Source organism: Thamnophis sirtalis, unplaced genomic scaffold, assembly GCF_051295495.1.
Source record: "Thamnophis sirtalis isolate CommonGarterSnake01/CBP01778 unplaced genomic scaffold, rThaSir2_p1.2 scaffold_1, whole genome shotgun sequence".
Lineage (NCBI taxonomy): Eukaryota > Metazoa > Chordata > Lepidosauria > Squamata > Natricidae > Thamnophis > Thamnophis sirtalis.
Genome location: NW_028261381.1, coordinates 65449056 through 65466963, shown reverse-complemented (window position 1 = coordinate 65466963; position 17908 = coordinate 65449056). Strand labels below are relative to the sequence as shown.

General features: G+C 42.9%; 1 protein-coding gene across 4 annotated transcripts in view; it reads left to right on the top strand.

Moving 5' to 3' along the window:
• Positions 1 to 5156, top strand: part of SLC43A1 (solute carrier family 43 member 1) — a 37369-nt gene extending 32213 nt beyond the window's left edge. For all 4 annotated transcript variants that reach the window (XM_087714159.1, XM_087714152.1, XM_087714145.1 and 1 more), the window contains 4 exons: positions 89 to 230; positions 406 to 479; positions 1185 to 1308; positions 2709 to 5156. In XM_087714159.1, coding sequence (XP_087570285.1) covers positions 89 to 230; positions 406 to 479; positions 1185 to 1308; positions 2709 to 2882 — 514 coding nt within the window. In that variant the 3' untranslated portion in view covers positions 2883 to 5156. The remainder of the gene's footprint in view (positions 1 to 88; positions 231 to 405; positions 480 to 1184; positions 1309 to 2708) is intronic.
• Positions 5157 to 17908: the final 12752 nt, after the last annotated feature.

Sequence of the window (17908 nt, the reverse complement as noted above, 5' to 3'; positions counted from 1 at the left end):
CAAATGTAGAATGCAACCCATGCTTGAGGGTAGAGATACTGGGGCACTTAACAGAAGGACCAATGATGACTTTCCTTTATCTTTCTAGTCCTGAGGTGAAAGGAATTCCACCTAAAGTCCGCTACCTTAAGATCCAGAAGCTCACCAATGCTATCCGAGCTTTTGTCACCACCAACCTTCTGTTGGTTGGGTTTGGTGTCACCTGTTTGATCAACAATCTTCCTCTGCAGGTAACTTCTATTGTGTTCTTCGTTCCTCTGATTTTCCTTGATATTCCCTCCCTTTGATAATGCTCTTCAGTTGCCTAAGTGCTGTTTTCCCACCCTCCTTAGCTCCTTAGCTTGTTTTTCATTTAATGACTCCTGTTGATTTCCTCCTCCTTTCTTTGTGTCTTTTCCCCTACAGTATGTGACCTTCATTCTTCACACCATGGTGCGCGGCTTTTTCCATTCTGCCTGTGGAGCTCTCTATGCTGCTGTGTAAGTTATGCCACTGTGGGGGAATCTTTTGCACTTGAGAATGGGTGCAAGGGGATTGGCCTAGTTTGGTAGAATGGTCTGCTACTCAGGTTAAAATGGGGTAGTCCTTCTAGTTTGAGCAGTGTAGTCTGTCCAAGAAGAAAGCCGTGTGAGTTCGGCTTTCTTTTCTTGCTTATTGTCTTTTTTCCCAAGGGAACAAATCTTCCCTAAGAATGGAAGCAGGTGAAGTAGAAGACGAGCATCGGTTAAATTTCTGTTCCAATTACTGAGTCTAAATACTGTTCATGGTTTTTAAAGAAGAAGTGGCGGTTTATCTTCTTCTTACATTTTCCATTAGCATTTTCTTAGACCTAAATACACGTTGAATCCATCGAGGCTTCTAAATCTTTATAATATTGATAGATTGGACAGCTTTTGAGCAGGGTGGGGAACCTGTGGCCTTCCAGAGGTTGTTGAACTATCGTTCCCAGCGTTCTCCGTCATTAGACATATTGACTGGGCTGCAGAGAGTTGCAGTTTAGCAGTTTCTAGTGGACCACAGGCTCCCCAACCCTGAACAAGTGATAGATTTCCATTTCCCTAAACAAAATAGAAACTTGTGGTTGTTAAGAATGGCTATTTCCGTGGAGATGTTGGGGTAAGGGTTGTCAATAGCCTCTCTGGCTTTCTGAGAGTCATTTTCTTCGTATTATGTTGGATCACCAGGTACCCTTCCAATCACTTTGGTACATTGACCGGACTCCAGTCTTTGATCAGTGCCGTATTTGCTCTCCTCCAACAGCCACTTTTCATGACTATGGTGGGCCCATTACACGGGGATGCCTTCTGGGTGAGTTTCAGCTGTTTGAATGAAGATAAGAGTTTCTTGAAGAAGGAACATGGTGTTTTTTAAATCCAGTGTGACATCTACTTCATTATTTAGAGTTACTAACAAACACTCAAGCAAGCTCAGTGCCAAGCTGATATGCTTCTTCCCATACTAACAATATGTTTGGGTTCTCGGTTTTCTTATTTTGTACTTTGCGTATCAGTGTATCCCTTACCTTGTTTTCACCAAAGCTGTTGTACCCAAACCAGTGGTGGGTTCCGGATCCCATTGCAATCGGTAAGGTTGCAACAGGGTCCGGCGTCCTCCACATGAAAGCATGCGTCGTATCTTCCAGCGATGCCTCTGCAAGCCTCCGCAATGCTCCAGTTGCTCGCCGGAGCATTGCACAGGTGCTGTACGCGCCATCCACATGTGCGGAAGTGCTGAAGGCTTTAAAGAACAGGTAAGGAGCTCGGGAGGACAGGTGGGCCCTCCGGGGCACCGTACCAGAATGGTACCTGATGCTCCGGGCAGGCTCTGGTACACCTGTATCAGGATGTACCGCCTGCAACCCACCACTGACCCAAACCCACATACATTCTGTGTCTAATTTTCAATTCTCGCTCCATATCAACCACTTTCTAAAAAGGGTTTTTAAAAAGTGCTTTACAGATTTGGAAAAAGAGAGGTATTGGTGATGTCACATAAGCTCCACACAATTGCTCTGACTGGCTTTGTCATCTGACTTTTTCTCTGGGAAGTTGTCGCAGGATAGGGAGAACGATTCATATGAGCATGTAGTAGTGCACCATATTTTTTGGACTATAAGACGCACTGGAGTATAAGATGCACCATGATTTTGAAGAGGTAAATTTTTAAAAAAAGTTTTTGTACTCTGCAGGCCTCCCAAAACCTCTGCATATCTCGTTTTTTGCACACACACAAAAAGGGGGGGGGCATGCAGAGTTGTGGGAAACCTGTAGAGTGCTTCTGGGGGTTGGGGGGGGGAAATAGCAAAAATGCCCTGTTTTCTGCTCGCTTTTGCCCTCCCCAGCCCCCAGGAGCACTTTGGAGGCCTCCCAAACCCTCTGCACATCCATTTTTGCAAAGGGGGCGGGGTTTCGGTAGGCCAAAAATGCTGTATTCAGTGTATAAGATGCACCCAGATTTTCACCCTCTTTTTTGGGGAGAAAAGGTTATACTTATACTCCAAAAAATATGGTAAATGTATGTAATCCTATTTTGAATTAAAGAATATTAACACAAAATTAGGGGTATGATGCAATCAAAGCAGTCTTCTTTCAGGAAGCTAGTCCAGAAAGAAAACTAGCAATTTTGTACCAGTAACTATCACTGATCATAAATGGACATAATTTATGGATGTGATGTTAGAGAAATGATCCTCCTTGCTTTATTCATAGGTGAATCTTGCCCTCCTTATCCTCTCATTTGCGGGCTTCCTCCTCCCCTGCTACCTCTTCTACTACCGCTACAAACTTATCCGGAAGCAAATGGCCAAAGATGGTGCTCCTATGAAATTCCAGGACAATGCAGCTGCCAATGGCTTGCTGAACAACGAAGCCACCACTTTATAAATCAAGCATGGGGAAAGTGGGGAGTTGTGGATGATGGAGAACCAAATGCAGAATTGGTGAGCCTAACAGATGGAGCAAGGCGCCATGATCAAAGGGATGAGACAATACTGTGAGAACATTACATTTGGGAACTATGAAAATAACTGAGGTGCTTTTAATTCTCAACAAATGCCTATCTATATTTATATCTATATTTTTATATATAGAAACAAAACTCTATTTTTTTGCAGGGTATTTTAAAAAGCTCAGTGATTTTTAAATAAGCAATTAGAACATCAGTCACTAAGCATTGCAGACCAAGAAGCATTTATGAAAAGATCTTGGATGAAGAATTGGCAGGATGGAATACTGTAGGTATCCCTCACCAGTCATAGTTTTCCAGGGTTGTTTGGCCCTGGGAAGGAAATGGACTCTTACCATTTCCCTCCTCCCTGCCTGATAATTATGACAGAGAAAATCAGGGAATGTCTGCCCACTCCTAGAAGTCAATTCAAAGGGATTATTGTTTGCCAACAGTCCCAGGGAGTCCCTTGTGAGACTATTCCCCTGGGTTTGGGCAACTAATGTTCGGGTGTCAAAAAATTCGATGCTTGGTAATGAATACCACAGGTTGTGCCTTAGCCCCCAATCTTGTTTTGAGCTTTATAAGACAAGCCACCTCCCCATGAATTGTCCCCCAGAGATGAATTTAATGGCCTTTTGAGTGCTGTGAATTTTTCCAGATATTGTTCTTTGATCTGTCTTGATTGCAAGTGTGACAAGGTTTGTATACGACAGAAATGTAGGAAGGCATTGATTTAACAAGACTTGTGTCAGAAGAATAGAAGTGCCAATTTTTCATGACTGACTTTCTGCCTGGGCCCTTCCAAAATAAATTTTAAAATCCTAGCAACTGGATTTGCTCTGGTAGATCCCAGCCAAACTTTTTATTTATTTATATGGAAATTGTGTTGCTGCCTTTCTATTAAGAGCAGGTTGTGTTTTTTCTTAAACAAAATAAAGCCATACAGTAATTCAACAATAAAATTAAATAAATTTCTGTGCAACATTAAAACCAACAAATATATTAAAAACTAAAGAAGCCAACTGGCAACTGAGTGATAAAATGTAGGTCAATTAAAAATAGAAATGGTGGAAACATGGTTAAAAATTTTTTATGAGGTACATAAAGAAGCATTTCACTGGACTGGGCCAACTGGGTGTAAATTCTATATATAGGGATCCTTCACTTATCACCATAATTGAGCCCAACATTTATGTTGCTAAGTTAGACATTTGTTAAGTACATTTTGCCCCATTTTACGACCTTTCTTGCCACAGTTGTTAAGTGAATCACTGGAGTTGTTAAATTAATAGCACAGTTGTTACTGTAAGTGAATGTGGCTTCCCCATTGACTTTGCTTATCAGAAAGTCACAAAAGGTGATCACATGACCCTGGGACACTGCAATCGTCATAAATGTGAATCTGTTGCCAAGCATCTGACTGTGTGCTGTAACATTGATACAATGTGAAAAATGGTCCCAAGTCACTTTTTTGAGGGGGTTGTTCTCACTTTGAACAGTCACTAAGTGAAGTGTTGGAAGTAGAGGATTACCTGTACTATAGAACCAACCCTGAAAATGTTTTAGGCCTACTCAGAAATACCTGCAAGTGTCCATTCTTTTCTCCATTTGGAAAAAATTGATGAGAAGGCACTAATGGCTGTGAGTGATAAATATTCAATTCCAAAACAACAGAGGGGACAGAATCCGTTCACCCCACTTTTACAACTCTGGCAACTTCAACCTTAAACGGTCAAAGTCATCAACCTTCAGCTAATATGGTAGCCAGGGCAAATCATATTTGGCTTGTTCCTGCTCAATATGTGCCACATTCTGAATCACTGGGATTTTTTTGAAATGGTTTCAAGGACTCCTCTCTGTATATAGCATACTGCAGAAGCTAAGTGTGAAAATTGCTAGATGAGCAGCATTTGGAAACACTACAGCACTGTCACTGAATGGATGGCATCGTGGGACTTGCCTACTTGTGAATGGCTACCCTGGTGGGCCTTTTAGTCACGAAACATTCATTTACTAGGAGACGCACTGGTGAGATGATCTTGTAATACTTCTCACCCAGCATTTCAGCATTGCTCAGTCTTTTTTTTTTCTGGTGAGTTAGGAGTGCTCCCAAACAAATGATGCTGATCCTTCATCATTTTCTAAGAATACCTAGGACCTTTTTCAGAAATATTCTTCGTTTTTGGAAATAAATGTGAAACTAGAATTTGGCATTTTGTTGTACATCATTCCGTTATGTATAATGCCAACTGGGGGTGGGGGTGGAGGTTGCTAGATACAAAGAAAAGTATCCCTTGATATATTGGTGCCCATTGACAGCATTTTACTACTGTATAGTGGAACTTGTGTGAAAATAACCGAGTCTGTAATTGTTGGAAAAGAGTTCATCTGATACAATTGTCAAAGCTGGAAAAAGATCCTATTTGTAACTGGTATATTTGCAGATATACCAGTTACCTGGATGTCTAAAAGTAATGTTTCCAGGGTTACTTTTAAATTGCATATATATATATGGCAACCAGGACAGGTTATACCTACCATTTCTACCTCAATTCATCAAATCTTTTAGAGCAATATCCATCTATCCATCTATTGATCTATCAATCACCTGTCTGTTACCTATTCATATTGTGTGTGTGTGTGTGCATCTTTCATCTGTGTATTAAACACAAAGTGACATTTCTTCAGTTTGTCACTCATCTGATTTAGAAGCAGCCTCTGATGAGTGATGCTCTCATGCCTGATGGGCTGCGAGAGGAAAAACACAGTAATGCTATTTTAAATGGGTCCATCTTTCTACTCCTCTTAATTATTATTTTTTCTCAAATCATTTTGCACCAACGCAGAAGGAGGAGGTAGAGGCCTGCAGTACAATTGGGAAGGCCAGTAATTTTCCAGGATCTATTCCCGCTGGACCATTTTGCTACAAGACAGAAGAGTGGCTTCTGCAAAACCTTTTTGCTCCCGACTAGCCCAGGAAGACACTGTAGCCACTGCCCATTAGAAAGTGCTTAGCAGATCTTCTTGTCCCTCAATACAGGCCTGCCTTCCAGGGGCAATTGGAACAGTCTGCATCATGAACACCAGAGTGAAATGGATTTATCTTACTCATTTCATCCGGAGTAAATGGAGTTGATACATCACTGTCCATCTGATCACCTTAGCCAAGAATAAGAATAGGCCAATGGCCAAGACATAGAGAATGAGAGAAGGCCTCTTTAAAAGTAGTAGAAGAAGCATTTAATTAGGGGGTTACTTTAGAACATGGCAAAGACATAGAAATAGTGATATTCCCAGTCCATCCAGCCTCAAATGAGGAATTGCCTTTCTCTAAGTGGGACGCTGTCTCATCTGGCATCAGAAGATAGGAAGGATTCTATTCATGGTGTCTTTAGAAGTTTTCCAGAGCTAAAATGTTATGTGTTGTGGGCAAGTTTCAGAACACAAGTAATGGGGACTTGTTTTAGGACAATGCCACTATTTGTTTGATATTTTGGCTTACTTTTCCTTAGTCAGCTACCCTCGTTCTGAATTGTTCATTTCCCAGTATCCCAAAGGTGCTTTTTTCAAGAGGCAACTGGACTTTCTGGTTTTCCTTTGAAGACTTGGCACTTCTCATCCAAAAAGCTTCTTCCCAGCATCAGTGCTGAGCTTAAAAAATAAACAAACACCAGAACAGGTTAAAGTTAGTTAGCCCACATCAATGCAAGGGATGTGCACATTAAGCCTATTAATGTATGCGGTAATCAACATATGTATCTATTTTTCCACCATTAGTCAGGGGAAACAAAAAAGGCAAATGAGTTTGTAGCCCTGCTAATACTTCTACTTAATCTGAGACAGGCCAGAATGTGCAGAGTCTCGGTGCTACCAATAAATAACCCATCCTTATTAACCTGCTTCTAATCCCAGTTATGTCTTTAAAAGGCATTTAGATGTAAACCTGGAGTTAATGATCGTAGCAGAACCTGTCCATCATGGATGTAACTCACGACGGTCATAAAATGGGGTCAGAAAACCTTTGCAGTGGTCATTGCTAAGTGAACCAATGATTCATTTATGAGTGTGGCTTTACCAAACAATAGAAATAAATGACAGTTTTCAGCAAAACTGTTGTAAAACATGGTCATGTGACTGCAAGATGCTACAAAGAGTTGTAGATGTGGCCTGGTTACGGACTACCTGAAATTCAGTCATGTGATCCCATGGAGGGCCTACAATTGGAACTTTGAATCTGGGTCATAAGCAACCCCCTTCCCACCGCCACCCAGGTAGGTTTATCAGAACTTTGAATGGTTGCTAAGTGGCTGGTCATAAATTGAGGAGTATCTGCACACATGTCCAACTGCACCAAAATGGAGATAAGGCTAAATGTTCACGAGACATCAAAAGCAAAGCAACTCCATGTATATTCTGTCTGATATTAATCCAACATGCTTTAGTTCTGGTAATAATCTATTTTATTGAAGGCTTGCATAAATCTTCCTGACTGAACCAGATTGCTGGTATTGGTATTGGTATTGGTATTTTATTATTTGTATGCCGCCCTTCTCCCGGTGGCGAACAATTCAAAGGGGAAAAAAAGGGGGAACATAAAAGACAAAATACAAATAATAAAAGTAGGCAACAGTCGCACAACCATACATGTCGAGAGTGGAGGGAACTCATCACCCCCAGGACTGCCGACAAAGCCAGGTTTTGACGGCTTTTCGGAAGGCCTGGAGAGAGGTGAGGGTCCGAATCCCTGCGGGGAGTTCATTCCAGAGGGCCGGAGCTGCCACAGAAAAGGCCCTCCCCCGGATAATAGCCAGGTGGCATTGGCTGGTAGATGGCACCCGGAGGAGGCCAACCTTGTGAGATCTAATGGGTCTGTGAGAGGTAATTGGCAGCAGGCGGTCTCTCAAGTACCCAGATCCAATACCATGAAGGGCTTTATAAGTTATGACTAGCACCTTCAAGCGTATCCGGAGACTGATCGGTAACCAGTGCAGCTCACGGAGGATAGGTGTAACGTGGGTGTACCGAGGTGCACCCACAATCGCTCGCGCGGCTGCGTTCTGGACAAGTTGAAGTCTCCGAATACTCTTCAAGGGCTGCCCCATGTAGAGCGCATTGCAGTAGTCCAGTCTTGAGGTCACGAGGGCGTGAGTGACTGTTGCGAGTGCCTCCCGGTACAGGTAGGGATGCAACTGGTGCACCAGGCGAACCTGGGCAAATGCCCCCCTGGTCACAGCCGACAAATGGTGTTCTAAAGTCAGCTGTGGATCCAGGAGGACCCCCAAGTTGTGAGCCCTGTCTGAGGGGCGTAGGTTTTCACCCCCCAGCCTGAGTGATGGAATATTGACCAAGTTTTTGGGAGGAAAACACAACAGCCACTCGGTCTTGTCTGGATTGAGTACAAGCTTGTTAATCCCCATCCAGACCCTAACAGCCTCCAGGCACTGGCACATCATGTCAACCGCTTCACTGAGTTGGCACGGGGCGGACAGATACAACTGTGTATCGTCCGCATATTAATGGTGTTTTATCCCATGCCGTCGAATGATCTCACCCAGTGGCTTCATGTAGATATTAAATAGCAGGGGGGACAGGACCGAACCCTGAGGAATCCCGTATTTTAGGGGCCTAGGGGTCGACCTCTCCTCCCCAACTAACACCGACTGCGACCTGTCCGAGAGGTAGGAGGAGAACCACCAAAAAACGGTGCCTCCCACCCCCACCTCTCGCAGTCGTCGCAGAAGGATACCATGGTCGATGGTATCGAAGGCCGCTGAGAGGTCAAGGAGCACTAGGATGGAGCAATGACCCCCATCCCTGGCTCTCCAGAGATCATCGGTCAGTGCGACCAAAGCGGTTTCCGTGCTGTAGCCAGGCCTGAAACCAGACTGAAAGGAGTCTAGATAATCGGCTTCATCCAAGGACCGCTGGAGTTGCGAGGCCACCACTTTCTCAACAACCTTCCCAATGAAGGGGAGGTTGGAGACTGGACGGTAGTTGTTCAAACTGGCTGGGTCCAGTGATGGCTTCTTCAGGAGGGGTCTCACCACCACTACCTTCAATGCCGGTGGAAAGAAACCCTCCCGAAGAGAGGCATTCACCATCGCCTGGATCCAGCCCCGCGAAACCTCCCTGCTGTTCGTGACCAGCCAGGAGGGGCACGGGTCCAGTACACATGTGGAGGCACCCATGGGCTTGTCCACTTCATCAGGAGCAACAGGTTGAAAATCAGTCCAGAGGTGTCGTTCAAGACCTTCCCCCGGTACCTCGGCTGGCTCTGCGCAATTGGAGTCCAGGTCCACCCGAAGCCGAGCAACTTTGTCCGCGAGGAACTGGACATATTCCTCTGCTCTACCTTGTAAAGGGTTCCCCGCAACCCTCGTGTTTAAGAGGGAGCGGGTCACCCTAAACAAGGCAGCAGGGCGGGACTCAGCGGACGCAATCAGAGCGGCAATGTGGTTATTCTTTGCTGTCCGTAATGCCGATAGATATGCTCCGATGCAGGCTTTTAAGAGTGCTTGATCTGACTCGGATTTACTGGTCCTCCAGCGGCGCTCTAGGCGTCTCTTTTGGCGCTTCATCTCCCGGAGGTCCTCAGTAAACCAAGGAGCCCTCCTGGATCCACTGCTGCGGATCGGCCGTAAAGGCGCAATTCGGTGGAGAGCCTCAGACGCTACCAAGTTCCAAGTAGTGACTAAGGTCTCCACCGAACTGCGGGTGAGAGTATCAGGCATAACGCCAAGCACCGTCTGGAAACCCTGGAGATCCATAAGACGCCTGGGGTGGAACCACCTAATCGGTTCCTCCTCCCTACAGTGGGGGATTGGTCTCCAAAAGTCAAGCCTCAATAGGAAGTGGTCTGACCATGACAGGGGCAAGATCTCACTACCCCTCAGACCAAGATCACAACTCCACTGCTCCGAGAGAAATACGAGGTTGAGTGTGTGGCCTGCTGAGTGAGTCGGACCCTGGATTACTTGGGTCAAGCCCATGGCTGTCATGGAAGCCATGAACTCCTGTGCTCCATCACAGCGTTCGCCGAGCGAAGGCAAATTGAAGTCCCCCAGTACCATAAGTCTGGGGAACTCAACCGCCAGCTTGGCTATTGACTTGAGGAGCAAGGGGAGGGCTGTTGCCATGCTGTTGGGAGGCAGGTACGTTAACAACAAGCCCACTTGACCCACAAGGTCCATCTTCACCAGCAAGGACTCACACCCGACAAGCTCCGGAGCAGGGATCCTACGAGGAGCTAAGGACTGTCAGATAACAATGGCCACTCCTCCGCCCCTTTCCTGGGGTCGCGGTTGATGAAGCACCTGAAAACCCTCTGGGCACATCCCTGTGAGGGGGACGCCTCCCTCCGGGCCCAGCCAGGTTTCAGTAATACATGCCAGGTCTGCCCCCTCGTCTATAATTAAGTCCTGGACGAGGGGAGCCTTGTGAACCACAGACCTGGCATTTAGCATCAGCAACCTGAGACAGGGTCCTAACTACTCACACCATCTGGCCTTGGAGTGGAACTCACATACCTGTGATATAGGGAACCCTCCTTCCCCGGTAATGGCTAGCCCTGAAGTTCCCGCCACATCTGCCCCTCCCCATTATGACCCCAATGTTCCGGCCCACTCCTGCATCTGTGGTCCCACCACCCTCTCCCCAAGCTGCCGAATTCATCGGCAGGCCCTTCGACACACACATCCATGTGTGTGGTTGAGGGAAGAGTTTCACTAGGAGCTTTGCAACTTGCATCACACGTATATCAAGAAGAGGACCAGAACTGGCAAAAAACTGTAGAGAATAAAAGGTAGCCAGATGCCGTGACACAGAAAGAAGTCTCAAGCCTCGAAGGAGACAAAAAATATAATTCAAAATCACTTCAGAAAGCTGGACAACCATTCTGAGTTGATTGCATTCGTGTTCAGAAGCAGGTTGCAGTGTGTACCGTAATGTGTGGTTATAACCTGGGAATGATATTCAAGATATTTGCTGTTTTTGAATGCTAATTTGTGCAATTGTTTTCAGTGAGGAAAACAAGACCAGCTTTCAGGGTGGTGATGGAGGGCATCCTTTGATAGTTGTTTTCTGTTTAATTTTAATTTATTTGGATAATTTAAATGGCTGCCCACTCACTTTCAGTGACTTTTGGTGACTTACAAAAAAGAGAAATTCTACGGCTTGCGTATTTTATATAATGATTACGTAGTTGGCTCACAGCATTCCATAAAATCATGGTTAAAAACAAAAATATCCTTCCTTCCCCCAGGTGCCAGACCAAACATCCTTACAGCTTCTCCCCACATGCTTGGGAAAAAACAGAGGTCCTCCAGAAGGCTTAAAAAAACAGGGACCTCTGGTTTCATGTAGGAGGCTGATCCAAAGGGCTGAGCAGCCATTTCTTGGTTGTGTGCCTGCAGTCTTACACAGCCATCTATTCAGAAGTAAGGAGAGAGCATATACCATGTGAGTCTGGCTATCCATTCCCCAGATGGCAGTAATTATTTTTCTGGTTTTGGACCAAAGTTTTTGAACTGACTTGCTGGAGAGCAGCAAACAACAGCAGCCATGAGGATCACCAAGGATGTAGTGTGGTTGGAGAACATTCTCTTTTAGAAAGTGCCATCTTTTTCTCCAGGTGGTACACCTGTTGCTACTGTGACTGTAGCATGGCAGAGAGAAAGGATGTAGCTCAGGGGCAGAGATGGGTTTGCATATATAAAGTCCCCAAATCAATTTGTGGCACCTTCAGTGGAAGGTTTTCAGGTAAATGTGCCTGAGAAACAGCTCTGCTCGAGACCTCGAAAGGCTGCTGCCAATCAAGCTAGACAGATTTGGGTTAGATGAATAATTGGTCTGACTCTGTATAAGACATCTCCTTCTGCTTAGTTAATTAATATCCTATCTTTCTGATCCAAGGATTCCCCCTCAGGCAACTCACAAAATCTGTATATCTATAGCTAACGAGGGTTCTACAAGTGTTAGAGGGAATATCTAGTAGGTATCCATGACACAATTACTGGAGTGGCAAAGTAATTTATGCCCTCTTCCTGCTTCTCTCTCTCTCTCTCTTCCTTCCCCCCTCTCTGAGGTGTGTGTGTGTGTGTGTGTGTGTGTGTATAAACACACACACACATACACACACACACACACACACACACACAAACACAGTGTGTCTGATTTGGCTGCACCTTCCCCCTCCTGCCTGGTTGAATTGTGAGCTCTTTTTGAGGAGTGTGTACAGAGCGTACAGAACGGAACAAACTTATTGCTGGATTCTTTTCCCCAAGCCCATTCTCATGATAGAGACTAGCTGTGCTGCCATTTTGGCCTTTCAGTTTGTAGGATTGGGGGCAGCTGGGGGATGCTATTGAGGAAACATTTTATTATAAGTTTGAAAATAAATTCTGAAGGATATTTGCCAATTTTCTTTGGTGCCCTTCAGAGCTCTCTCAGTAGTTTATTTACTAGGTTCTTAATGCTTTGCCCACCAAGTTGTCTGTTTTTGTAGGCAACATACAACTGTCACCAATGTGACTTTCTGAAAAAATATGCAGCACTATAAACTGCTCTGTTTATTTGGATGGGAAGGGGAAATCAGTAAAAAGGAGAAGAAAGTTAATTTTCATAATGGTACAGAGCAAAAAAAAAGTTTAGAAACTGGGTTCCCTAATGCAGTAAACTATGATGTGATTCGGGTTTAGTCTGCATGAATCTAGCAAGCATGCTTGGTCAAAGAGGGCAAACAATCCATAGCCATGCTTGTCCTAGAAGTTAAATTCCAGCTTCCACAAATTAACAATGGCATCTACTCTGGGTTCAGATGACATCATGCACCTGAGCAAAAGCCTCTAAATTTAGTTATAAAAAGGTAAACATTGCAGAAGGGCAGGTGTAAAATAGCACTGGGTGTGCACTGATTAATGATTTCCAGAGATTTAACATGATGAATACTTTGAGCCCAAAATTTTGCAGGTGGTTGAATTCATGGAGTACAAAATTATCTAGATGACTTCATAGAAACAACGTGGTCTCCTCTGGATAGAATTCTGCCTCTCCTTCAATCCATATTTAGGGCCCTGTTGTTTGGGCTTGGATGCTAAGAAGCATCAGGCCTTATTAGTACTTGATGGAAGATTGCCAGGGAACACTGAGGCTGTAGGCTAGACTGGAAATTGCAAAAAAAAAAAGTAAAAAATAACTTGGAAGAGGGCCACAGCAAACCACTTCCATGTGGCTGCCAATAAACCTTTATAGAGGAGTTCATTAAGTCACCAGGATTCAAAATAATCTTGAAGCAGATCTTCTTTTTATGAACCAGAGTCTATGCTAATGTATGATTGGTTTTTCTGAGTTCTTACTGTCATAAACCTTTATAGTGTGCCTTCATTTAATGAAAGGGAAGAATTGGGCACCTCAAAAATGCTGGAAATTTTTCCTTTAAGGTTCTTGAAATGGACTTTAAAACAAACAAGATTGCCATCTATGAATAATTAAAAACTTGGTTTCAGGAACATTTGATTATATTTTAGAAATAGTATTTTCTCCCACACATATAAAGAATCTTTGCCTAGAAAATGTCAAGCAGTTTTCCTTTGTTTTCCATTATTCATAATATGCGAGTCAGAAACAGCTCAATTAAACTGAAAGGCAAAGTATCAGGGAAAAAACACTCCTTTCAACTAAAGGTACAGTTAATGTGGAATATTCATGAGCATGGAAATGGAACAAAACAGAAGTAGCAATTACATGGTCATTAGGCCAGAAAGCTTTGTCTAGATTTATGGCAAATATTCAATATTCATTAATTTACGTTTATTTTTAAATGTTTGTACCCTTCTTCCAATACACATTTCCAGGGATCATATTACAAAATACATATCAGTTCATTGAAGAGATCCCACTCTTAGGAATAAGGAAGAAAAATCCCATTCTTATAAACTGTGTCTGTGAAAGCTATCGCTTGTTCGGAGTTTCTAAAGAATGAAAATTGGTTTGGATGTGCACCCTCTAGAAGGTAAAAGAAAGCTTACTGGATGAATTCACATATTGCACAAGTCATCTGCTTAACCCAATATGAACCCAACAATTGTACATTCAGCTATACAGAATGTGTGTGCCAATGTGCCAACTGAAGGATATGTGGCATTATTAGGCCATATTGACTAATGGTACCAATATCCTACTATGGATTTGCATGTTTAGAATGACTCAGAAGGAGCCATTCATGCCCCGAAACTGTGGCAGCCTAGGTTACTCACCCTTTAGCTTAAAGCCTGCATATATACACATATGTATGTATGTATGTATTATGTATGTATGTATGTTTTAGGACCAAAGTGGAAGCATGTTGCGGTGCTCCTAATTTTCTAAGTGTCCATAATATGCTGAAGTATGGTTGATGCAAAGACCTAGCTCTCTGGAAAAAAGCTCTAATGCTGGGAAAGGAGAAATAAAAAGAAGAGGATGCCCAGCCACAAGGTGGATGACTCAGCTAAGTGGCAATGAACACATCTTTGAGGGACTTGAAAGACCAGTTTGGGACAGATGCCCATGGTGAAAAATCTGTGCGGTCCTTAGGAGTTGAAAACAACTTCATGGCATGTAATCAATGGCTGGTTAGTTTGAGAGGCAGGGTGTTCTATGAATAATTTTTAGTTAAAAGTCCATTCTTCCCTTCAGATCAAAGTTGGGGACGGGGGGGGGGGGGGAAGGTTTGTCAGTTTCCAGCAGAGGAAAATTCTGCTTAACATGAATCACCTTTTCCTTTTGCTATTCTTAGTCACTTCCGCTTACCTGACAAGCAATGGATGGAATAACCGCCTGTGCCTCTCTTTCAAGTGTACTAAAATACGAAAACTTCTAAATGGGTGGCTCATGCTTTACATCAGTATCACATCGTAGCTAATAAAATTATTGTAACATGAAAGAGGAAGATTCGGGGCACAAAAAGAAAGTGGCATTGATATGATTTGTATACAATCCAGCGGGGGGCGATGTGAACACATTGTGATGCAGTGAATAGGTGGGAGCGTGTTTTCTCCTGCCCAAGTAGAGCATGGCTTTAAAGGCAAATCCTCTGATTTCTCTCAAGTTCTCCTTCTCTACTGGAAGCCTGTGTTTCAAGAGGAAAGGAGTGGATATTGATGACTTCTTTCCTTTTAGCCAACATACCCTTCAAAATGCACTTTAGACTTTGAGTATATTCCCAGCCAGCTCATTGATAGCAGAAGCTGAATGAACCTGTCTCAACAGGAGGAAAGCTAAGCAGGTGGCACTGCCTGGCAGACTTCTTCTGGGTTAGACCTGATCAGTGCTTCACCAGGAGATTTCCAGAGAACGTCAGGGCTGTTGGTATATGGGGAAATCAAGAAACACCCCGAGAAGATAGCAGTGCCAAACCATTTTTATAGGATTGCCAAGAAAACTGCTTGGATCTGAGCATGAAGTCACCAGCTCAGCTTGAAGCAATCTTAAGAAAAGGAGGTAGAGCTCAGTGTGACATACCGCTCTGTATCAATGAATACAAGCGTTGGGCATCCACGCTATGATTTCTCATGAACGGAGCCAAAAACCTTTGGAGCCATAATAGCATCTTAAAATGTGGCTTTTATTTGATAACAACCTGAGAAACATTCAGCAATGTACAAAGGGGGAAAACACAGCATTCTTTAAGAACAACAGAGAAAGAATGCTATTTTTTTTTAAAGGCCAATCTCACTTCCCACCCCCCACCCTCGGCAGCTGTAGTGGTACAATGTGATCGTGTTGTGGTAGAATAGCTGCCTTGATGATGCAGGTGCTAAATGGGTAAGGTCAGGTTTACAATTTTTGTTTCTTTCATAAAATGGAGGCAACCCTGTTCTTAATAACAAAACAAGCAACTCTGCGGCAGGAAACAGTTCCTGCAGCTGCAGATCAACCAGATAAGAGAAACTAGAAATGAGTCAAAGCGTGGGGGAGGGGGGGGAGGAAGCATTTTTTCCCTAATGTTACAGTTATAAACAGCAACAATAAAATTAGCAGGAACCCCCAACATTTGCTCTGCTTTGGGATGCAACAGTTGCTGGGAGAAGCTGACAAGGATTAAATAAACACAAGTTTGACTTGCCGGGCATTCCATTTGTGTTTCAAACATATATTTTTAATATATGATGAAATAAAGTGGTTGGTTGGTTCCAAATGCTCTTTGATGAAATAGATTAGGTAGACCTATCACAGATATATTTCAGGTTCAGTTTTGGCACTGAAAGAACCTTGCTTGCTGTTGGATGTTCTTTGGCGGGAAAGAGAGAGGATGAATATAGTTCTCATTTTTAGGTGTTATACATCAGCCATTTTTACCATTTATTGTCTACTTGGTGTGTTTGTGTGTGCGCACACGTATGTTAGTATGTGTATATTTCTTTCACATATCATACCCCCACCCCCTCCCACAGAAAGACACATAGACAGATTTGTCTTTCTTTTGTACGCTACTGAGTCACATTGTCTGAGCGGAGCAGCCATAAAAATGCTTTAAATAAATGAACTTTATTGATTTTCCTGGATCTCTCAGCAATTTTCAGTACCATTGGTCTGGCATCTTATTGTCCAGACAAGGTGTAGCTACAACTGCCTTCAAGTGGTTCTTGCTTACAGCTGGATGGCAAATGGTTACCTGGAAGTAGGACTTATTGCTGGTTGTTTTTGGTACATCTCTTACTATTTTATTGCCTTTTTATGATAGGCAAAGATACTGTTAGTATCCCAGGTTTTAAATAATAACACTCTTGTGATATTTTTGACTTCATGTTGTTGCTTTTCCCCTCTCTTACTGTGATATGCTGCTGATTAAAATAACTGAATTTAATTTATGTTGCATTAATTGAATGGTTGCATGTGTTAATTATTTTGAGCTGTTTTAAAATAAGATGTGTTGTGTGTATATTTTAAATGAATATAAATAAACAAGCCACCACTTCAGTGGTGTTCTAAGCATATTAGCTAATCACCAGAATACTTTAAAGTATCCTGGAAGGGAAGTTATTCTTTTAAAAAAAAAAGACTGCTAGAAATCTCAGAAATGAAAATGACTCACCCAAAGGCTTGTCCCTACCTCACAGCCCCTGCCTCCATAATAACACATGTTAAGTCTGAACTTGATAGATGGAGAAAAGTATTAACACAGAAACAATAAAGTTGCTTTATTGTCAAGGGGCAACTGGACTTCCTGGTTTTTCTCTGGTTTTCACTTCTTGGATGAGAAATAAAACATCAAAGAAACCCCAGAAAGTCCAGTTGCCTCTGAAAAAGCACCTTTGGGACAGTCGTTGTTTTGACATTTTAATTAAATTTAAATATGGTTCTGTTCTCCTCACCATTCATTTATTTATCCTGGTCGCATGTGGCCCCCAATTTGAAACAACACACATGCTTTGAAGATATATCTATTGCTGAACTTCAGGCTGCAAAGAAATTAAATGTAAAACATTGCAGACTAGTACAGAACAGCAGGAGGTGAGAAATGTACAGTGTCATCCCAATCATAAATAGTCTAGGTTAGAAATTTAATTTATTTGTTCACTAAATCCCTAAAGTATCCAACTTGAATCCAATGCAATGCCTTGGCAACATAGGAGGGACAGAACCATTCCTGCACCTCATGATTCGTATGCTAGGCTAGCCTGAACAGGGGAATAAAACCCTGTGGTCACAGCATACTAAACCAAAATGTCTCTCTCTCTGTGTGTGTGTGTGTGTGTGTGTGTTTTAATTGTATGTTGTTAACTATTTTTTTTAGACAAGGGGAAAAAGAGAAACAAGAAGAAAAAAAAGAAAACCTAGAGTAACTAAATAGTGAATTTACCAGCATGATTGGTTTAGATTAAATTTTTCAATATTTCTTAATTAGTTTTAAATGACTGAGTATTTAATAGCAAGTTGGAAAAGAAATTCAGGTTTATGAATTTGTTTCATTCTATTCAATCAT